The sequence below is a fragment of the Odocoileus virginianus genome, chromosome 5 (genome assembly GCF_023699985.2).
Source record: "Odocoileus virginianus isolate 20LAN1187 ecotype Illinois chromosome 5, Ovbor_1.2, whole genome shotgun sequence".
Lineage (NCBI taxonomy): Eukaryota > Metazoa > Chordata > Mammalia > Artiodactyla > Cervidae > Odocoileus > Odocoileus virginianus.
Window position 1 is genome coordinate 8103030 of NC_069678.1, and position 23139 is coordinate 8126168.

At 43.3% G+C, this 23139-nt stretch overlaps 2 protein-coding genes across 3 annotated transcripts; one reads left to right on the forward strand and one right to left on the reverse strand.

Annotated features, from left to right (window-relative positions):
• Positions 1-3803: 3803 nt before the first annotated feature.
• PSMD4 (proteasome 26S subunit ubiquitin receptor, non-ATPase 4) lies at positions 3804-12654 on the forward strand. 2 transcript variants are annotated; one of them, XM_020874393.2, is made up of 10 exons: positions 3804-3914; positions 8003-8143; positions 9331-9445; positions 9820-9906; positions 10151-10219; positions 10430-10645; positions 11029-11146; positions 11284-11415; positions 11500-11567; positions 12373-12654. In XM_020874393.2, the coding sequence occupies exons 1-10, from the start codon at positions 3889-3891 to the stop codon at positions 12541-12543; spliced, it is 1143 nt and encodes a 380-aa protein (XP_020730052.1). In that variant the 5' UTR covers positions 3804-3888; the 3' UTR covers positions 12544-12654. The 2 variants fall into 2 exon arrangements, with proteins under 2 accessions (XP_020730052.1, XP_020730053.1); XM_020874394.2 differs by having other exon boundaries at positions 11029-11137.
• A 7826-nt stretch (positions 12655-20480) lies between these two features.
• Positions 20481-21637, reverse strand: LOC139035127 (developmental pluripotency-associated protein 3-like). Its single transcript, XM_070467327.1, has one exon. The coding sequence runs from the start codon at positions 21497-21499 to the stop codon at positions 21011-21013; it is 489 nt and encodes a 162-aa protein (XP_070323428.1). The 5' UTR covers positions 21500-21637; the 3' UTR covers positions 20481-21010.
• Between the last annotated feature and the right edge of the window lie 1502 nt (positions 21638-23139).

Below are 23139 nucleotides of genomic sequence, written 5' to 3' on the forward strand. Positions count from 1 at the left end.
CAGCATCTGAGTTTGTTACTCACTCCTAGAAATAAATATGTTCTTCATTTAGCTTCTGGGATACCATGTGCTTTCTCCTGGTTGTCCTTACGAAGGTGCTGCTGCACTGCTCCATCTCCATCCTCTTTTCTGGTTCCTCCTTTTCTCTCTAGCCTCAAAATGTATGATTAAGTCCAGGGCTCAACCATAGGACCCCTTCTTTTAGTCTACATTCACTCTCAAAGTCCTAAAGGCCCTGTATCATTTGTCCAACTCCCCCGTCACCTCATGATCAACTAAAAACTCCCAAATTTCTATCTCTAGCCCAGATTTTTTTTCTGAACGCAACTCATATCTACCCACTTACTTGACATCTCCATTTAGGGGTCTAATAAGCATCTTAAACCTAATATATGTCCAAAACTGAATCGCTGGTTCCTGCCCCTCCTAGCCCATCTTCAGAAATAGTGACTCCGTTCTTCTAGTTGCTTAGAACCAACTCTAATAACCCCTTAACACCCCCTTTCCTTACATCCTCCATCAAATCCATTGGCAAATTTTCTAAGTTTTGTATCTTAGAAATTTGGGGGGGAGGGGTGGGGTGGGCCAAGCGGCATGTGATGTCTTAGTTTCCTGACCCAGGGATCAAACCCATGACCTTTGCACTGGGAGCATGGAGTCCTAACCACTGGACTGCCAGGGAAATCCCTAAGTTTTATATCTTATGACATATGCAAAATTCATCCATATGTCACTATTTTCACATCTTGTTAACACACTACAGTAAGCCACTATCATACCTGATCATTGAAACGGTCTCCTAACTGGTCTGTATCCTATTTTTCCCCTACAGTCTGTTCTCAATGCAGAAGCCAGAGTGATCTGTTAAAACACAGACCCTCTGCTGGAAGTTTCCAACAGCTCCTATCTCAGAGTCCTTAAAATAATCTTTCCTGCTGTACATAATCCAACCTTTCTTCTCCCTTTGCCTTTCTGGTCTCATTTCTTCTCTCCCTCTACTCTAGTCTCTGCTGGCCATCATGTTCTTAAATACACTCTTGCCTTGGAGTATTTGCACTTTCTCTTTTCCCCAGGTATCCTTCAGGTCTCTTCAATTGTAAGTCTTCCCTAATGTCTTGTTTATATATAAACACCCACACATCCACCCTAGTTTCATCATTATTCAACATTGACTTATTGGTTTATTAACTGCCTTCCCCCATAGAAAGCAAGTTCCACAAAGGCAGACTTTATTTTGTCCCCTTCCAAGTGCCTAGAATAGGGTCTGACCCACAGGTAAATGAATTGTTTTTGCTTTTTTTCATATTAGAGCTCTTGTTTTACTGAACTCTGATCCTATCAGATTTCACCTCTCATGATCTCATGATCATTCTTGCAACTCACATATCTCTTCATTGAAAAGCTCTGACATAGTTCTAACAGGACATCTTCTGTATGAAGAGAGTATGAATTCTGCATTCTCCAGGTTGAATCAAATCCATCATATTGGACCTATTTACTAACTCATTTTTTTATGACCACTCTATTTTGTATTTGCAATATCTACAAGGACTTTTCAAAGTGTAATTAAAAACTGGTCACAATCTGTTAAATATCTGACTAAAGCTGAGATGGTGACAGACAACCTCCCTGTATAGACATCATGAATCCCAAAACAGTGATGACAGTATTAATTCACTTCCTTTAGTTTGGGCTGAATGTTTTATCTACTTATACATTTTAGAAGAATACTAATTTATAATAATTCCTGATGTTCAAATTGTCTTTAGAGTTGCATTATCCTGATTAACTCAGAAAGTTTTTTGTTGTTGAATCTTATATTTTATGAAATACTTTGGATCTGACTTCACCGATTTGTGTTGTTTTCTATTTGTGCAAAATGTATATGGCTGGGCTTTCAGGTAGCTCAGCTGGTAAAGAATCCGCCTGCAGTTCAGGAGACCCTGGTTCCTATTTGTACAATATTTATATAGCTACGCATGCTTTCTTTTATTACTATTGCCTGATATGTTGTTTTTTTCCTTTCCTTTTATTTTTTACCTTTTGTCAGTTTGGTATGTCCTATATTCATATTTTGTTTATATTTGAACTTTTCACTAATGATTTTTCTATGCTTTATTTTTCTTCCTTTCCTTGTCTATGATTATAGTAACAGATTTTTTTTCCTTAGTAATACAGAGATTTTACTCCTATACCTTTAATGGTCACCAATAACTTTTGAACATATCCATTAAAACTTTATCAATATCTATGTAATGTCTACAACACGCTTGCCATCTCCATCTACCATCTCTGTAGTTATGTCTGGGTCCCCTGCTCCTTCCCCCACTTCCTCCACAATAGACACCTGGAATTTCCAGTTTTTCTTTGGAGTGTGTGTATAGGTAAGCCAAGGCATTTATTCATTTATAGCCAGGCCAAGGCATGCAGGATCTTAGTTCCCCGGCCAAGGAACAAACTGGTGCCCTCTGCAGTGGAAGTGCAGAGTTCTAACCACTGAACTGTCAGGGAATTTCCAGCCAAGGCTTTTTTTTTTTTTTTTTTTTAGTTCTACCAGTTTATTGCTACCAACCCATCTCCCTCCACCCTCGTGCACACATGCTCAGTCATGTAATCCCATGGACTTCAGCCCGCCAGACTCCTCTGTCCATGGATTTTTCCAGGCAAGAATACTGGAGTGGGTTGCCATTTCCTTCTCCAGCCAAGGCATTTTTTTTTTTTTTGGCATTTTTAATTAAAATAATTTTATTTTTACTTTTTGGTCATACCATGATAGATGTGGGATCTTAGTTACCCTACCAGGAACTGAGCCCACAGCCCCTCCACTGAAAGTGCAGTCTTAATCACTGTACCACTAGGGAAATCCCCTAAGACATTTAAAACTGTAATTCTTTTTTTTTTTTTTTGACTGCACTGGGTCTTAGTCGTGGCATGTGGGATCTAGTTCCCTGACCAGGGATTGAACCTAGGTTCCCCTGCACTGGGAGCGCAGAGTCTTAGCCACTAGACTGCCAGGGAAGTCCCTAAAATGTGATTCTTGATTAAAAAGAGAAAATGGTTGACTAGGTTGTCTCCCATTCTTTGGGAGATTAGTTAAAATTATTGATCCATCAAACTTTTTTCTGCCTTCCTACCATATGTCAGGCTTTGTGGTGGACTTAGGGATAGCAGAGATTTACACCTTTCTTGCCCTTAATGGGGGCTTCCCTGGTGGCTCAGACGGTAAAGAACCTGCTTGCAGTGCAGGAGATCGGGTCGATCCCTGGGTCCGGGAAGATCTCCTGCAGAAGGAAATGGCCACCCACTCCAGTATTCTTGCCTGGAGAATTCCGTGGACAGAGAAGCCTGGCGGGCTACAATCCATGGGGTCGCAAAGAGTGGGACACGACTGACAGACTAATACTTTCACTTGCTTTTGCCCTTGATGAAATGGGAAAGACAGCTACACAAACAAATGCAATTCAGAGGCATAAGGGCTTAGTTGTTTGATGTGCCATGGGGAACCGGGGGAGCTGGAAAGTCAGTAGTCATCTCACCACCTTTTAAAAACGATGATAACTGGAATAAACATAGCCTCAGCACTTTCAGAAGTTCCTTCACATTTTCTCTTAGATCTTCTTTGCAAGGAACGCCACCAGAAAGCCTGAATAGCAGGGCAGGTGGAGGTGGGGCCCTCTTTTTTGTTACTTGGCCCTACCCTCCTCCCCAAACAGCGCCCATTTTTTTTTTTCTGGCGGCGCCTACAACTCCCAGAAAGCAACGCGGGGATGAGGGCGGAACCTGCTGGCCCAGCCGAGATCAGTGATTGGTGATGCGCGCCAGGCCAATTGGAGGAGTTGTTGTTAGGTGGTCCGGGAGAACCGGTCCGGGCGGGAGGAAGGAGGCACGATGGTGTTGGAGAGCACTATGGTTTGGTGAGGCGCCGCCTCGGGCCCCCTTGGGGAGCGGGACTGGGTCGGGGGCGCCTGTAGCTCGGAGGCCGGGTGGGCCTGGGGTGGGGGAGGGAGCCTGATGGAAGAGATGAGGCCTTGGGCCGGGAGGAAAGGCGCTCCAGCGACTCCCTGAGTCATCCCGGGGCCCCAGAGGTAGTTCCCGACGGACGGGCCCGAGGTACCCCCGTTAACCCTCAGTCCGCGGACAGTCATGGACCGGCCCTGCTATTTTTCTCCATTACAGCGTCGTCTTCTCTAGACCAGCCTACATCTGTCTTTAGCTAGAGTCCTGCTTCTCGGACTCACCATGATAGTCTGCCTTCCTCTCTTTTCAAAATGATGGGTGTTAGTTAGGAAGAGAGTTTCAAATCGCTTCCTCGCCCCATTCGCTTGTCGCTGACTCCTTTGATTTTCCTGGTGTTACCGTCAAAGGCACTAGAAGAGTACTTTATAAGTGTTTGTGGCAAAAAAAAAAAAAAAAAGAAAGAAAATAAGTATTTGTGGCTAAGTTATGTCGGACTCTATATTCCATGGACTGTAGCCCGCTAGGGACCTCTGTCCCTGGGATTTTCCAGGCAAGAATCCTGGAGTGGTTTGCCATTTCCTTCTCCAGAGGATCTTCCCGACCCTGGGATCGAATGTGGGTTTCCTGTACTGCAGGCAGATTCTTTACCGACTAAGCTACCTTCTAAATGTTAGGCATTTAATTTGCTTCATCTCACTTAAGCTTCACAATACTCCCGGCCTTTTACAGATGAGGATACCGCGTCTTGGCAGTTTTAAATGACTTACACAAAATCACACAGCCGATTAAATGGTGGAGCCTAGGTTTAAACCCAGGATCATCTGACTCAAAGACGCTTGGGGTCTTACCCAGTGAGCTGTCTGTCTTCATCAGTCTCAGACTTGGCTGAGTAGCTGTTAGGAACTGAGGACCACACTTTTGCAAGGTTTCAAGAGTTTCTCCTAAGTGTGAGCCTAGAATGAAAACAGAATAGTACACAAACACACAAGTCTACAGTTGCATGGAACAGACACCTGAGGGTTTTCTTTTTTTCTGGAAAGATATTGTTGCCAGATAACACACAGGATGCCCAGTAAAATTTGAATTTCAAATAAACAATTATTTTTAATATCAAAATGGCTATTGCCATTTTGCATGGGACATACTTTCACTATAAAGTTACTGTTGTTTGTTTGAAATTCAGATTTAACTGGGAGTCCTGTATTTCATTTATTTATTTTTGGCTGTGCCGGGTCTTCATTGCTTTTGCCTCGTCTTTCTATAGTTTCTGGGAGCAGGGGCTACTGTTTGTTGTGGTGAGGGTTTGCAGGGTTCTCCTTCCTGTGGCTTTTTGTTGAGGAACACAGGCTCTAGGCGCCGGAGCTTCAGTAGTTGTGGCACACAGGCTCGATAGTTGCAGCTCACTCGGGCTTAGTTGCTCTGTAGCATGTGGGATCTTCCCAGACCAGGGATCGAACCCATGTCCTCTGCGTTGGCAGGCAAACTCTTTACCGATGTGTCACCAGGGAATTCTGGGAGCCCTGTATTTTCATTTGCTAAATATGGCAACCTCTGGGAGAAAGCAAGTTAAGAGTAGAAAGAGGACAGGATTTGGAATCCAAAAACCTGTGTTTTGGGTACTTTCCAGCTGCATGTTCTTGAGAATGTAGTAAATCTCTCACCTTAGCTATAAAATGAGAATATAATAGTAACATCTACTTTTCTCATAGCACAGGTAGGCAAAATGTGTGTCATGGGCTCTGTAAACTGTGCAGCACTGCCCATCTATTAGTTGCCATGATGCTTAAGGAGTCCTCAGTAAAGAATTTAAGACGGTCCTTGAAGGGACTTAGACAGATGTTAAGGAGAGGCCATTACATGTAAGGAGAAGGGCATAAGGAAAGCTGCTGAAGTGTACATTCTCCAGGCTTGTTTTGGGAGTAGAAAATGGACTAGCATGACTTCATTATTAGGTTGTTGGTTGAAGGTGGTTCCCTTTTTTGGAGAAAGGGGGATGCAGCCAGGTAGAAGAGCACAGATGTCAGGTTGAGGAGGTTGAATTCTGCCCTTTACCCTTCAATAGAGGACTACTGAAAACGTTCTGAGGCTGGTGGAGCCAGAGCTATCTACAAAATGGGATTAAGAATGCTGATCTGGCTTGAGGTATAGGAGGAAAGATCAGGTCCAGAGTGGTACACTGGCACCCTGTTGTAACAGCCCAGCCACAGAATAGCAGTGAAAGCCACTCCTTTTCTCATGCTTTGCTGTCCCTCAGAATTCCCTGGAGGAGCTTATTAAAAAGTTGTGTATATTTGATTCTACTTGGTCTGGTGGCTCAGACTTCCAGCCAGGGAAACTTAGGCATCTGTATTCTTTTTTTTTTTTTTTTTTTTTAGATGAAAACTTTATGGAATAGCTGGATAATTTTGTCAGCCCTTACTTTGATATAAGTTTTTATTGGGAAAAATTATAATTACTATTGAGCAAAAGTAGTCACAGGAAATGCATGTATTATCCTGTTTGTATAAAGTTCAACATTGGGAAAACCAAACTGCATTTTTTAGGGATGCACATGTAGGTGTGCAAGCATCTGTGTTGTTAACACTGCCAGCACCGTCACCCTCAGAGTGGTTCTAATGCACTCATGACAGTATGAGGACTGCTGTGTTCTGCACAGTAGGTTCTCCCTCCCTCTCAAGCCGCCCCCACCCCCGGGTCTTCCTCTGACATCTTTCTCCCAGCCTTCATCCCTCTGCTGGTCTTGCCCACAGCCTTTTTACTCAGTACCTATTCCATCTGGCTGATCCTCAAAGCTTCCATTGTTTCACATATTTAGCCAGCACTGTATTTGAAGCTAGGAAGGCAGTTATTTCCCTGTTGGGAGAGTAATTGGAAACTGTATCAGGGAAAAAAGAATATAGCATGGTCAGTAAAGTCTGCCCTTGACCTCCTTTATATAGATTGAGTTTCCTCTATAGAAACTAGTCTGTGTATCATGCTTACTGTTAGGCATTGTGCTAAGTACTTACCATGAGTTTAATCCTCATAACCAGCACTATGCAGGTGGGTATAATAAAACCCATTTTACAGATGAGGTAACTGGATGTTAGAGAAATTCAGTAGCTTCTTTAGGATCATAGAACTAGTAAGTAGCACGGTAGGGATTTGAGCCTGCCTGCGCACTACCCTTCCAACCCTTTCTGCTTGTCTTCCAGTAGCTTCTTAATTACCTCTCTTCATCATTTTTGGTTTGTATTTATTGCCTGGCGAAGGATACTAAAGGAAAAAATTGCCTCCAAGCCCGTTTCTCTTGCCAGTAAAGATGAGCTGTCTCTGAGTACGCTGTTTTGTTTCAGGGTTCTGAGGGACCTCAGTTCATCAAGAATTGATCTCTTCTGAGGTGTAGATAACTTGTTCACTTCCCTGCCTTCTTTTGGTCTGCAGGAACCTGGCACTTGTAATTTATGTTATTTGGATTCTTACAGATTGTGAAAAACTACAGGGATAGAATACATGAGACCCCCAGATCTATGAAACCTCATATTGGCAGTTCAGTCCAGCTGTCAAAGCTGTTGAACATTTAACCAGATAATTTCGATTGTACTTTCCTGTACTCAGTGCTGCGAAGTGTGTGTTATTTCCTCAATATTTTTCAGTTGCCCTGTTGATTTCCTGCCTTGGACTACTCCTAGTTTTAATAGCAGATAGCATGTTTCTCCATGACCGTGATTGATAACCCTTAAGGCACCTTATAAAAAGGTGGACATGGCACATTAGTAGATCACAACCTTGGATATTATGCAGTCACTTGTGGAGATTTAAAAAGGTTTTTCGCCTCTGGTTATTTTGAGTCAGTAAGTGTAGAGGAGGTCTTGGTCCTGTGTACATTAAAAAAAAAGTTGCAGGTGATCCTCTGTTCCACAAAGACTGAGAGCCGCTGCCATGTACCGTGGCGCCCCTCATGGGAGGGTTGTTGAGGGAGGGGGGTGGTTCCTGGAACTGGAGGGAATGTCAGACGGGTCTCACAGTGTGGCCTATCTCTCCTGCTTCACCCCTAACCTGGCAGCGTGGACAACAGTGAGTACATGCGGAATGGGGACTTCTTACCCACCCGGCTACAGGCCCAGCAGGATGCTGTCAATATAGTCTGTCACTCCAAGACCCGCAGCAACCCTGAGAACAACGTGGGCCTCATCACACTGGCCAAGTAGGTGGGGCAGAGTGGGAGGGCCTGTGGGGGAAGGTGGGGTGATTCCTGCCTGTGACCCGCTACAGTGCCTAGGGCACTGCCTTTTCGTAGATTCCGTAAGGCTGCTTTTGCCCATCATCTTCCTGGACTACCTTCTTCACCTTCCCATATAAATATAAGCAGCAACTTTTTTTTTTTTAATTAATATTAATCTGAATTTAATACAATTGTGAAGCTTAATTTCCTGGGGTAAAATTTCATGGTGTATTTTATTTTCTGTGTTTTCTCTATTTTTAATTTTTTGGTCTTGCTGGCTCTTTGTTGCTGCATGCAGGTTTTCTCTAGTTGGGGGCCACTCTCCAGTTGTGGTGCCTGGGCTTCTCATGAAGCCCAAGCCCCTTGTTGTGGAGCACAGGCTCTAGGCGCACAGGTCTAGCTGCTCTGAGGCATGGGGAATCCTCCTGGACCAGGAATTGAACCTGTGTCCCCTGCATCGGCAGGTGGACTGTCATCCACTGTGCCACCAGGGCAGTCCTCACTGTATTTTAAAGACAATAAAAAGTGATTTGGGGTCAGCGTCCCAGGGCATGTGTCACACATCATGTTACCCCCAAAGTAATTTGTTTTAGGAACTGATAATCCTCAAATCAGTGACTGCCCATCCCAGCATTCATATTATTAGCCAGAAAATGAGTCTAAAAATGAAGAGGTTAGGAGAGAGAAGGAGCATCCAGCTATTGTAGAGAATTCTCAGTCCCCTGAGTGGAAAATGGCATGAGAGAGGTTGGGGGAAATATTGGAAGAGGCCAAACTTCTCTCAAAACCACTCCCTTCTTATTTTCTGTGTTTCATATCCCCACATTAGAGATTTTTCTCTAGTTTTCTCCAGTTATTCTCTAGTTTTATGTCATTGACATGTAACATTATGTAAAAGGTGAAGGTATGCAACATAATGATTTGATAATGTGTATATCGTAAAATGATCACCACAGGAAGTTTAATTAATATCCATGTCTCACATAGTTAAAAGTTTTTTCCTTGTGATGAAAACTTGGAAGATCTACTCTCTAAACAGTAGATGTTTGTTTAGGAAAAATAGAGGTAACAGTTATCATCAAGATCTCTAAAGAAAAGATGAGTCGAAGACAGTTTGGAGGCAGCTGTCCTGCCCTGAAATCACAGAAGTGCTTCTTCCCCCATTCCAGTGACTGTGAAGTGCTGACCACACTCACCCCAGACACTGGCCGCATCTTGTCTAAGCTTCACACTGTCCAGCCCAAGGGCAAGATCACCTTCTGCACTGGCATCCGCGTGGCCCACGTGAGTCCTGCTGGGTCCCTCTGGTGGTTCCTCCTTGCTCTGGGATTCTGCCTCCACCCTTACTCCTTTTCCCCCTAGACTCTTGGTTTGAGAACCAGCACCAGGGAAGAGATGATGTAGAGAAAGGAGTGGAAAGGATATAGTGGGATGATCAGTGAAGATCATGAAGGGGAAATCCCTAGAATGGAGAATTAACCCCTCTTCCTTATCCACAGAGAGGTGCAGAAGGAAGGGGAGGGAGGAGGAGGGGGTTTAGATCTGGTGTGAGTGTGATGATAGGCTCAAAGTATATGGAAGCCATAAGAAAAAGAATGATAGGAACGAGCTGGGGGATTTCTGTGGCTGACTCCAAGAACTTCCTCTTCCTTTTCAAGCTGGCCCTGAAGCACCGGCAGGGCAAGAATCACAAGATGCGAATCATTGCCTTTGTGGGAAGCCCTGTGGAGGACAATGAGAAAGATGTGAGTCCAAGTGACAGTGGGGGAGTTTGGGCACCACATGTTTGGGAGAGGGCTTCTGTTGGCTCCTGGGAGAGTCAGGAAGACGCACTGGGTCCATCAATTTGGGGAAAGGAGATCGTGCAGAATTCAGTGTTTCTGTCGGGGGGCCTTGGAGAGGTCCACCCACTCCTGTATGCTTGTGATGTGTGTCACCTTCTCTTGTAGTATGGAACAGACTTCCTCATTTCTCTCCCCTTCTTCCTAGCTGGTGAAGCTGGCTAAACGCCTCAAAAAGGAGAAAGTAAATGTTGACATTATCAATTTTGGGGAAGAGGTGAGTTAGGGAAAGTAAATGTTGACATTATCAATTTGGGGGAAGAGGTGAGTAAGGACCGGTTGGGGGCCAGTGACTGCTTTGATTGTGACTAGAGAACAGTCTTTACCTAGAGGAGAGTCTGCATGAGGGTAAGGAGCTGCAGGTGGGAGCTGGTGGCAGAGAATGGGGGCGGGGCAGGAAGGAGAGCCTCCTGTGTTCTCTCCCCAGGAGGTGAACACGGAAAAGCTGACCGCTTTTGTAAACACATTGAATGGCAAAGACGGAACCGGTTCTCACCTGGTGACTGTGCCTCCTGGGCCCAGCTTGGCCGATGCCCTCATCAGCTCGCCCATTCTGGCTGGGGAAGGTGGCGCCATGCTGGGTCTGGGTGCCAGTGACTTTGAATTTGGAGTGGATCCGAGCGCTGATCCTGAACTGGCCCTGGTGAGCAAGCATTGACCTCCAGGAGAACCCAGGTGTCCTTCTTGATCCTTCTCACACAGCATCGAACTTCTCTAGGGCCAGACAGTCCTAAGGAACTTTGCTTGTTTTCCCAGACCCCCTCCAGGTCCCTCTTCCCTATCATTCTGTCTGATCTCTAGGGACAGCACTGTCAGACTCTGGTGTTCGCTTCTCCTACCAAACCCCAGGTTTCTCCCAAGTCCGTCCTTTTTCCCTATGTCATCTGTCATCTCTCCAGCTGCTTCCCCATGGGTATAAACCAGAAGCTGCCTCTTTACAGTCCATGCCCACCCCTCAGCGGCCTTCCCCAGCACCCCAGGGGACTGAGGGCGGGAGAACATCTGACCTTCCTCACCCTTGGCCAGGCCCTGCGTGTTTCTATGGAAGAACAGCGGCAGCGGCAAGAGGAAGAGGCACGGCGGGCAGCTGCCGCCTCTGCCGCTGAGGCGGGGATTGCCACGACCGGGACTGAAGGTGAAAGAGGTGGAATCTGAAGTCCCGGGACTGCGGGGTGCTCTGTGGAGGGCTGATGTAGATGGGGCTGGGGTTTTGGCGGTGTGGAAACACGTGGGCTTGGCGGTGGGCACAGTTCCACCCTGCTGCTGTCTTCCTTTTCCTAGACTCGGACGATGCCCTGCTCAAGATGACCATCAGCCAGCAGGAGTTTGGCCGCACCGGGCTCCCTGACCTAAGCAGTATGACTGAGGAAGAGCAGATTGCTTACGCCATGCAGATGTCCCTCCAGGGCGCAGGTGGGCCAGGGCCTGGGTGGGCGTGCTGAGGCAGAGGCACTGCGGGAAGAAATGGAACTGAACACACTGACCTTTCTTCCTCAGAGTTTGGCCAGGCAGAGTCAGCTGACATGGATGCCAGTTCAGCCATGGACACATCTGAGCCCACCAAGGTGAGGGCCTGCTAGGGCTGGAACCGTTCCTCTCTCAGGGTTTCATAGATGAGCTCTTTCTAGAGCAGAAGAAAAGAAACCCATGGAGGTAATGTTTCTTGTGGGTAAACCTTGCTAAGGAGAATGTGGCCAGAGTTGGAGAAATGTCCTAAGTATTCTAGGGACAAGTATTCCTTGCTGGTGGGAGCAGTCTGGACAATTCTCAGTGATACTGTCTTCCAGGAGGGTGAAAAGAGGGTCCAGGAAAAGAAAAGAGGGGAGTGGGTGTCTAATAGCAGGAAACCTAAAGGTCATGGCATCTGTTTTTATCCTTTGAGCTCAAAAAGCAATGTTCTCAGGCTTCTCCTCTAACTGGTCGGTAATTTATTGTTTGGGGGACTTCCCTGATGGTCCAGTGGTTAGGACTTAGTGCTTTTACTGTTGGAGGCCCGGGGTTCAATCCCTGGTCACTGAACTGAGATCTGGAAAGCCATGCCTATGCAACAACAACAACAAAAATAGAATAAGTGTTTTAAGTTCATACTATGTGTGCGCTTAGTTGCTCAGTTGTGTCTGACTCTGTGACGTAGACCGTAGCCTGCCAGGCTCCTCTGTCTGTCTGGATTCTCCAGGCAAGAACACTGGAGTGGGCTGCCTTTTCCCACTCCAGCATACTGTGTCTAGGCACTGGGTATTTTCCTAAACCCTCCTTCCTGTCCTTGGCCAGAGCTGCCCCCACCCCCAGCCAAGTGGGGAGAGGGGCTCATGTGGCAGTGTGCTCCCATCTTCCACACCCCTCACCGGGCTGACACTGCGCCCTTTGCAGGAGGAGGATGATTATGACGTGATGCAGGACCCCGAATTCCTCCAGAGTGTCTTGGAGAACCTCCCGGGCGTGGATCCCAACAACGAGGCCATTCGAAACGCTATGGGCTCCCTGGCCTCCCAGGCCACCAAGGACAGCAAGAAGGACAAGAAGGAGGAGGACAAGAAGTGAGACTGGGGGGAAAGGGGAGACCGCGATCAGGGGCCCAAGTCGGGGGGTGGGGTATAGGCTTAGAGGTGTTGTCTGTAACCACTGCAGCCTAAATAAAGCTTGGCAACTTTTTTTTTTTTGCTTTTTCGCTTCAAACACTGGTAACTGCCTGTGACCATTCCCTTCCGCCCATCTCCACCCAGGACAGTCCTTCCTTAGGAAAAACTTTACTGAAAGCCATTTGTATGAGGTACTGGGGCCCCAGAAAAGAGAAGCCAGTACTGGCCATTGAGGATTCAGCATCTAGGGAAGGGCCAGCCTGTAAATGAGCGGTTACCACGTCTAACAAGTGCCCAAAGAGAGGCCTGAACAAGGCACTGTGGAAGTGAGGAGAGAGGGCCAAAGCCTTGTAGCCTCTGGGAAGGTTCCCAAAGGCAACATTTGAGCCCTCATTTAATGGGGCTAGAAGTTCATCAGCCAGGAAACAAGAGATGGTGATGTTTCCATTCAGTAGGAATAGCATGTACTGATGGCGTGGAGGCATTTTGTCACTTAAAGACTAGTTGGGCCGGCAAGCAGCAGGAGACAAGTGGAAAAGTCAGAATACCACGTATCAGGGATCTTGGAGACCTTTCACAAGGTGGAAGTCTGTGAAGGGGAAACGTGATTCATCTTGTTGGAGCACCAAATTTAGAGGCAGGTTTTTGTGGGGCATGGAATAGAATGCACAATTCATATAATCTCCCCCTTTATTACTATTATATTTGAAAAGGTAAATATTTTACACATAAAATACTTAATCTATATATAAAGTGAGATATAAAGAAATTAACATATCTGAAATTGCTCAATGTAAGCTAGAATATTTCTAATACCTTGTAACGTACCTAGCCTTCTTGAACCCACTTCATCACATCCTCTTCAGAACTTTTATCCTGAATCTCTCATTTATTATTTTTTTCCCTTCATGTCTTCTCATATACATAAAGATTCTTGACAAGTATGTTTAGTTTTAATGTGTTTGAGCTTTATAAAAAAAAGTTTTAGGGTATTCCCTGGCGGGCGGTCCTGTGGTTAGGACTTGGTTCTTTCACTGCTGGGGCCTGGGTTCAATCCCTGGTCAGGGAACTAAGATGCCATAAGCTGTGTGGCAAGGCCCTCCCCCAAAAAAGTCCTATACTCTGAGATTTACAGGACTTGGTTTTTTTTTTTAATTTTTTTTTTTTTATTAGTTGGAGGCTAATTACTTTACATCATTACAGTAGTTTTTGTTATACATTGAAATGAATTAGCCATGGATTTACGTATTTACAGGACTTGGTTTTTAACAAACATTTTGTTTCTTAGGTTTTTCAAAGTTGCTGCACTTAGCGGCTGCTTATTCATTTTTCATGGATGTATATGTATTCTGGGGATGTTCTACAATCTCACTATTTTCCCATAGATGAATCTGGCATTGCCTCAGTTATTTTTCTAGCATCAAAAGGATCTCAGTGTTTTTTGTACTTATCTCCTGATGCACCCATACAGGAATTTCTTTAGGATACTTTACAGGATAAGGATGAATTGTCTTTCAAAGTGGTTGTATGGATTTGCACTCCTTCCTGCAATCTAAGAATTCCTATTGAACGCATCCCTTTCCAGCCCTTAGGACCATTACAAGTTCTTAATTTCTGCCAGTCCAGTGAGGATAAAATGAGAACTCATTGTGATTTAATTTGTGTTTCTCTAATTACTAATGAGGTTAATTATCCTTTAATTAAAAAAAACATAGGTCTTTGTATTTAGTTTTTTTTTTTATTTCCATTTTTGTGAAACATTTCTTTTGTTCATTTTTCTCTTGAGTTCTCTCTTTTTTGGTGGGCTGGCTCTTCATTGCTATGCAGGGGCTTTCTCTGTTTGCTGTGTGCAGGCTCCTTACGGCGATGGCTTCTCTTGTTGCAGAGCACAGAATCTAGGCTTGAGGGTTTCAGTAGTTGTGGCACACAGGCTCTAGTTGCCTTGCAGCATGTGGAATCTTCCCAGACCAAGGACTAAACCCATGTCCCTTGCATTGGCAGGCAGATTCTTACCCACTGTACCACCAGGGAAGTCCTTGAGTTAACTTTGTATTGATGTTTTATCGAAGTTCTTTATTCTTAGTATTAAATCATTATTTATTATATATTGTTAGAAGTATGTCAAATTTATGACTTGTCTTTTCACTTTTTTTTGGCATATGGTGTGTGCTTAAGGGATCTTAGTTCCTCAACTGGGGATTGAACCTAGGCCCTGGGAGTGAAAGCACTGACTCCTAACCACTGGACCACCAGGGAATTCCTTTTCATTTTTTAAAAGGTACCAAATTTAGTGACCAAAATTTTTAAATTTTTTTTCCCAAAAATTTTTAAATTTAATGTCAGATTTCTCAATCTTTTCTTTCAAAGTTAATGTTTCTTGTGTCCAGCAAACTCTTCCATAGGTCAGAAAGATATTCTATCTTTTTCTGAAAGTTCTATGATTTTTGCCTTTCACATAGAAATTCCTTATTCTGCCTCAGTGTACACTGAGATAGGGATCCAGTTTCAGTTTTGTAATATGGAAAGCCACTTGTTACAGCATTATTTATTGGGGGGGAAAAAAAACCTTTCACTGTAGTGCTACTTCTGCCTGGGCCAAGATTCCATGAATTTAATTTGCAGTATCCTGAAGTCAGACCTTAAAGCTTGAATGTAAACAAGGTTCCACAAAATCAAACTGAAAAACCTATCCTGTGCTTGCATTATGTTCATATTGGATGTGTACCATTTCTAAATAGTGAGTTTGAAAATGTGTATGTTGAGCAGGACACTAGTATTTTTTGAATCACATATTTACTTGAGAGAAATGGCTCATCATCTAGGACTTGGCAGTCTTTTATAGGTGTTGGTTTTAAAGATAATGGTCACTTTGGCTTTCCTGAGTCTGGGGATAGTTTCCCAGCCAAATTATGTTTTGGCAGAGTCTGCCCATCTAGTGGTGATGGGCCCTGTGTCCCGTCTCTGGCCCTCTGCATGCCAGCTGAGTGACCTCAGTGTTCATGAGGATGACTCACCAACACCTTGGCCTCTTCCAATTCAGACATCACAGTTCATTCTTTTGTATTTACGGCAACACCGTGGTTCACGTCCACCTTAAGAGATGCTCCCGGGTGATTCAAATACTCGGCATGGACCCTTCTTTTTTTCAGCTCTCCCACTTTGATAGTGCATGTATGCTTTTCAACAGTACTGTGAAAAATGTGGGTATGCTGGGCAATTCCATTTCAGGAATTTAAATAATCAGAAATAACACAGATTTGTACAAGGATTTTGAAAGAATGGGAGCAACCTCATATCCAACAATTATGTTACATCACTGTGGAATATTACACACTGTCAATAAGTTTTATTTGGAAAATAAATAAGTTTTATTTGGAAAATAAAATAAGTTTTATTTTGGAAAAACATTTAATGATGCTGAATATATGATTATATTAGCAGATGCTTGTATAACACAGTGTGCCAGATTATTCTAAATGCTTCACACTTTTGTATCATTCAGCTTCCACAACCCTATGAGGTAGCTGTAGCATCATTAATCCTAGTTTATAAATAAGGAAACTGAAAGCCAGAGAGGTCGGTAACTTACTTTACAGTGATGGTGCTGACAGTGTGGTGTGTGAACCTCTAAGAGTCCCCAAGACAACTTGAGGGAGTTTGTGAGGTCAAAACTATTATCATCATTAATACTGTGTTAGGATGTTTTTCTTCTCTTCCGTGATGATGATACTTGCAGTGATGCCGAAGCAGTGCGGGTAAAACTTCTGGTGCCTTAGCACGAATCTAAGACAATGGCAGTCCACACACCCCTGGATTGAAAAAAAAACAAAAACTGTTGATGAAGCAGTAAAATCATGACTTGTATTAAATCTCAACCTTTTTAAAATATTTATTTCTTTTGGCTGTGATGGGTCGGTCTTTATTGTTGCTCATGGGCTTTCTCTAGTTGTGACAGATTGCATTGGAAGGCAGATTCTTAACCACTGGGCCACCAGGGAAGTCCCTAAATCCCAGCCCTTGAGTTCACATCTTTAGTATGTCTGAGGTAAAGTGGGAACTACATAGAGCATGTGGCTGCATCCTGGGGTACAGTGATGGACTTGAGGGATGATACTTGTGCAGTTGTTTGACTTGTGAGATGAACTAGCCACTTTTTTTTAAGTAAAATAACATTTTTACTTGAAAGAATAATGCCAGGGGCTTCCCTGGTGGCTCAGAGGTAAAGAATCTGCCTGCCATTACATGCGACATGGGTTTGATCCCTGGTCTGGGAAGATCCCACATGCTGTGAAGCCCATGTGCCGCAACTATTGAGCCTGCACTCTAGAAATCAGAAACTGCAACTGCTGAGCCCACTTGGCACAACTACTGAAGCCCTCGCGCCCATGCTCTGCAACAAGAGAAGTCACGGCAGTGAGAAAGAAGCTTGTGCACTGCAACTACAGAATATCCCCGCCGCTTACAGCTCAAGTAAAGCTGGAGCAGCAGCGAAGACCCAGTGCAGCCAAAAAACAGAATAACTGCCAGGCAAACTATGGTTATTTAGACTTGAGTATTTGGCAAACACTTTCTCAAAAGTAAATGATGTAAGCCTCACTTCAAGGAAAACAACTGACAGTTTTTGTTGTCCGTGATGAAATTAGAGTCCTCAGGTGAAATTTTGAATTTTGGAAAACTTGCATGTGCCACAGTGAACTTGACATTCTCAAAATATTTTAGATGGTGATATTAATATGTTCCTGTTATGTATCAGAGTAGTGTATTGTAATGTGTCAACATTAGGAAGCTCTGCATTTTGCAGTGAATCAATATTCTCCGCATGATCCATTTCAAATGCAAAAAAAAGAGGAAAGCAATGGATTCAGATGTAACAGATTACAAAAAGTATACTGATATGGTTTGGGATCCCACATGGTGACTAGCATTTTAAAGACTACTGTGTATTGAATTTCCCTGGTGGTATAACCAACCAGAAGGGTTAATTTTGAATCCATATTGGATTTGCTTCTGTGACTTTAATTCTTATATTGCCGCTTTTGTTATGATAGGCATACGTAAATGCCTCAGGGAGACGTGCCCAGCCCCTTCCGCCTGACTTTTGGGCTTGGGTGTCTTTGTTTGGTTCACTGGGAGATAGCTTGACCCTGCCCACCTGTGAAGGGTCTTAAGGAAATGAAACTAACATATCCCTCTGCCCCAGGCTTGCCATTCTAGGAGATAATAAGGGATTAGATCTGATAGAGTGCTTGAAGAACTATGGACTGAGGTTCATGACATTGTACAGGAGGCAGCGATCAAGACCATCCTCAAGAGGAAGAAATGCAAAAAGGCAAAATGATTGTCTGAGGAGGCCTTACAAATAGCTGAGAAAAAAGAGAAGTTAAAGGCAAAGGAGAAAAGGTAAGATACACCCATTTGAATGCAGAGTTCCAAAGAATAGCAAGGAGAGATAAGAAAGCCTTCCTCAGTGATCAATGCAAAGAAATAGAGGAAAACAATAGAATGGGAAAGACTAGAGATCTCTTCAAGAAAATTAGAGATACCAAGTGAAAATTTCATGCAAAGAGGGATACAATAAAGGACAGAAATGGTATGGATCTAACAGAAACAGAGATATTAAGAAGAGGTGACAAGAATACACAGAAGAATTGTACAGAAAAGAGCCTCATGATCCAGATCCAGATGGCATGACAACTCTCCTAGAGCCAGACATCCTGGAAGGCGAAGTCAAGTGGGCCTTAGGAAGCATCACTATGAACAAAGCTAGTGGGGGTGATGGAATTCCAGTTGAGCTATTTCAAATCCTAAAAGATGATGCTGTGAAAGTGCTACTCTCAATATGCCAGCAAATTTGGAAAATGCAGCAGTGGCCACAGGACTGGAAAAGGTCAGTTTTCATTCCAATCCCAAAGAAAGACAATGCCAAAAAATGTTCAAACTACGCACAATTGCACTCATCTTACACACTAGCAAAGCAATGCTCAAAATTCTCCAAGCCAGGCTTCAACGGTATGTGAACTGTGAACTTCCAGATGTTCAAGATGGATTTAGAAAAGGCAGAGGAACCAGAGATCAAATTGTCAACGTCCATTGGATCACTGAAAAAAGCAAGAGTTCCAGAAAAAAAATCTACTTCTGCTATATTGATTATGCCAAAGCCTTTGACTGTGTGGATCACAACAAACTGAAAAGTTCTTAAAGAGATGGGAATACCAGACCACCTGACCTGCCTCCTAAGAAACCTATATGCAGGTCAAGAAGCAACAGAGCTGGACTTGGAACGACAGACTGGTTCCAAATCGGGAAAGGAGTACATCAAGGCTGTATATTGTCACCCTGCTTATTTAATTTATATGCAGAGTACATCATGCTAAATGTCAGGCTGGAGGAAGCACAAGCTGGAATCAAGATTGCCAGGAGAAATATCAATAACATCAGATATGCAGATGACACCACCCTTATGGCAGAAAGCCAAGAACTAAAGAGCCTCATGATGAAAGTGAAAGAGGAGAGTGAAAAAGTTGTCTTACAACTCAACATTCAGAAAACTAAGATCATGGCATCTGGTCCCATCACTGCATGGCAAATAGGAGGGCAAACAATGGAAACAGTGAGAGACTTTATTTTCTTGGGCTCCAAAATCACTACAGATGGTGATTGCAGCCATGAAATTAAAAGACACTTGCTCCTTTGAAGAAAAGCTATGACCAACCTAGACAGCATATTTAAAGCAGAACATTACTTTGCCAACAAAGGTCCATCTAGTCAAAGCTATGGTTTTTTCAGTAGTCATGTATGGATGTTAGAGTTGGACTATAAAGAAAGCTGAATGCCTAAGAATTGATGCTTTTGAACTGTGGTGTTGGAAAAGACTCTTGAACTGCAAGGAGACCAAACCAGTCCATCCTAAAGGAGATCAGTCCTGAATATTCATTGGAAGGACTGATATTGAAGCTGAAGCTCCAATACTTTGGCCACCTAATGTGAAGAACTGACATTGGAAAAGACCCTGATGTTGTGAAAGATTGAAGGCGGGAGGAGAAGGGGAAGACAGAGGATGAGATGGTTGGATGACATCATTGACTCAATGAACATGAGTTTGTGTAAGCTCCGGGAGTTGGTGATGGATAAGGAAGCCTGGTGTGCTGCAGTCCATGGGATCACAGAGTCGGACACGATTGAGTGAATGAAATTAACTGAAATGGTCATTTTACTTTGTTTCTTCACCTCCCCCCCATCTCTGACCCATAAAAGAACTTGGCTTCCAGACCCTGACAAGATGGTTATTTTGAAGCGCTAGCCTGAAATCTTCTGTCAGCCTCTCAGTCGATGAGCCTGAACTTGGTAACAGTGGCGCAGAGGATAAGAAGCCACCTTCCAATGCAGGGAATGTAGGTTTGATCCTCGGTCCAGGAAGATTCCACATACTGCAGAGCAAACTAAGCTCATGCACCACAACTGCCGAGACTGCCTGCCGCAACAACTGAAGCTGGCGTGCCTAGAGCCGATGCTCCCCAACATGAGAAGCTGGTGCACTGTAATGAAAAGTAGTGCCCACTCGCAGTGACTAGAGAAAACTTGTGCAAAGCAATGAAGACCCAGCACAGACAAAAATAAACAAAAATTAAAATGACTGTGTATCAAGATTTGGTGTAGTAACAAGAAAGAATATCCACATTTATCTGAAAAAGCATTTTGAAATATTCCTCCCTTTTGTAACAACATATTTGAAAGGTCATATTTTCTTTATGTATGCCAATCAAAACAACAAATTGAATGCAGACACAGATATCATCTGTTAAAGAGACTTGCAAAAATGTAAAACAGTACACCCTTATTATATTTTTGTTTTGGAGAATGTAGTTATTTTTCTTTTTTTTTTTTGGAGGGGGTTATTATTTATTTAATACATAGCTAGCAAAAACAAGTCTAAGATAAGAACAAGGATTTATCTTAAAGTTACTCAAATAAGTATGAAGTTTTATTAAGATCTTCTATAAACACATCTATTCGCTACTGAAAATTGAAACAGCGCAGCAAAAACTTTTATTACTATTTAACACACTAATAAGGCTCTGGCCAAGCCAGCCAATGTTATCTTTACATTCCTTCCCAAGTTAATTTGTTTCAAATTCTTGATATTGAGTTTCATCTTATAGCAAACTTCAGGTTTAAGAAACAGGCAATACCTGAGACTTAAGTAGTACTTCTTGGTGTCAGATCAAAGTGGAACTAGTGTATATTCAAATCATCTCAAATCCAAGCTACATATAGATTCCTCGTAAGTTAACTGTATTAAGGTAGAAAAGAGATGCAAGTAAAAAAGACAAACTTACAATATACATTATCAAAATATTGGTACAATCTTTCCCAAGCTGCTTCATAATGATCCTAAAATTACCAGCAAGAAAACAGTACAAGAATAAGGTTTATGACTCATTTGATTCCATGGCATAATTACTGTATGTTGTGTTATAATTCTCATAATTATCATCAGAAGGATTTCTGTTAAACTGGCAGTAACTACAGGTACACTGGAATCTTCTCATTCTTGATTGAATCTCAGTGTCCTGCTGCTGCTGTAGTTCTCTTTGAGAGTCAGAACGAGGAACTCCATTGGCATAGCGAAGTCTAAGAGATTCAATCAGCTTTTTCATCCTGTATCTCCGCTCACTCAACACCGTTCTTACCCCTCTCCACCTATTTGGTGTTTTCTCACTAAGTAACTGCCCGGTTGGTTGAGATGTGTATTCTGGTATATACGGCAACTTGATACTAGGGTTGAGAGTCAAGTTACTGAGGTTCGTTGCTAACATTTCAGAGAGTTGAGTGGCAACCTGCATTGCCTGGGAAGCATCGTCGATGGATGTTTTAAGAGACTCTAGGGTCCAGGTTGGGTTATCCTCTGATGAATCCATCGGAAGTCTAGTCACAGCTTGAAGCTCCTCCTAGATCTTGGGGTGCCAGTGGAAGGCGATGCTGTAGGCTCAAACTGCTCCAAAGAAGCCTGGAGGAACTATAGAGCTAAGAAAGGGGGAAAAAAAAACTCAGGCTGACGAGCCAAGGTGAAAGAATGGAGAATGTAGTTATTTTTCATAGAAACTGAACTATGTTAACATGTAATGCGTTTATGGTTGCTATTTCTTACAGGATTAATATTTTTTAAACTTCTGTTTTAATTTCTAATATAGTAAATATCAATGCATATGTAATTTACATAAACAAAAGCTTTTGGGAATCTTCAGTTTTTAAGAGGGTAAAGACCGCCATGCTCTTGTGACCAAATCAGACACGAATCCTTCTTCTTGTGTAGAGACTTCTTCGCGGAACCAAGTTCCTCCTGGGCTATTCAAGGACTTCTTCCCTGCTAAAGTTCAAGTGGCTAATAATGAAACTGAGTTTGGTGCAAGGAAGACAGGGTTTTATGCAGGGGTTAGTGTAGAAACACAGAGATGAATGAAGGCAAGGAAAGCAGTGACCTTTTAGCCTACTCCATTCACCAACTTGGATCTTGCCAGTTCAGTCTGGTTTTGGCTCTGACTTTTGTAACCTATTGATAAAACAAAAGTAGCCTGTGAGGTTAAAAACAGTTTCTACTCCTAAGGCCTGCTACATAGCATGCATGCATACTAAGTTGCTTCAGTTGTGTCTGACTTTGCAACCCTGTGGACTGTAGCCTGCCAGGCTCCTCTGTCTATGGGATTCTCTAGGCAAGAATATTGGAGCAAGTTGCCATGCTCTGCAGGCAATATTCACGACTCAGGAATCAAACTCTCATCTTTTATATCTCCTGCATGGGCAGGTGAGTTCTTTACTGCTAGCGCCACCTGGGACACTTAAATGTTTAATTATACCTCATTGTTTCCTAGCTTAATACAAGGACTGGCAAGACAGTGGTGAAAAGGGCTTCCCATGTAGCTCAGTGGTAAAGAATCTACTTTCTAATGCAGGAGACGTGGGTTTGATCCCTAGGTCAGGAAGATCCCATGGAGAAGGAAATGGCATCCCTCTACAGTGTTCTTGCCTGTGAAATCCCATAGACAGAGGAGCCTTGTGGGCAGCCTACAGTCCATGGGGTCACAAAAGAATTGTACACAACTTAGCACCTAAACAACATTTATTTCTGGACTATAGAAACACAGAGTTGGGGGGAAGGAGTTGCTTTTATGAATGTTTGAAAATGTTTCAGGATGTTACTTTTGTAGTACAGGGAAACATGTAAAATTACTTCTTTGAACTCTGTTTTTTACTGATAGCTTCCTCCTTGCTTTGTTTCTATCTCTAATGAGCAAAGGCCTCTTAACCTATCATTTAAACCACTATCTTTCCAATGATTTTTATCTCCCAAGCTCCTTTTTAACCCACACTTGCCCAGCTAAACTGCAAGCATGGATTGGTTCTCAACCACCTACCTTTTCAATATTTTCATCTGGACTTGTCAGTTTCAGAGAAGTTAAGTCATTTGAATAAAGACACCTAATTAATTAGGGGTCAGAGCCAAGATCAAAACCCAGTCTATCTCACTAAAATGTGAGCCTCCACGAAATGGCTATTTCCC

What these genes read in the sequence shown, in the direction of transcription:
- PSMD4 (XM_020874393.2), top strand. Translation starts at nt 3,889, where the DNA reads ATGGTGTTGGAGAGCACTATGGTTTG. An exon ending in CTGGCATCCGCGTGGCCCAC is followed by an intron (nt 9,446 to 9,819) that starts GTGAGTCCTGCT and finishes TTCCTTTTCAAG; the next exon opens with CTGGCCCTGAAGCACCGGCA. An exon ending in TTATCAATTTTGGGGAAGAG is followed by an intron (nt 10,220 to 10,429) that starts GTGAGTTAGGGA and finishes TTCTCTCCCCAG; the next exon opens with GAGGTGAACACGGAAAAGCT.
- LOC139035127 (XM_070467327.1), bottom strand. Translation starts at nt 21,499, where the DNA reads ATGGATTCATCAGAGGATAACCCAACCTGGACCCTAGAGTCTCTTAAA.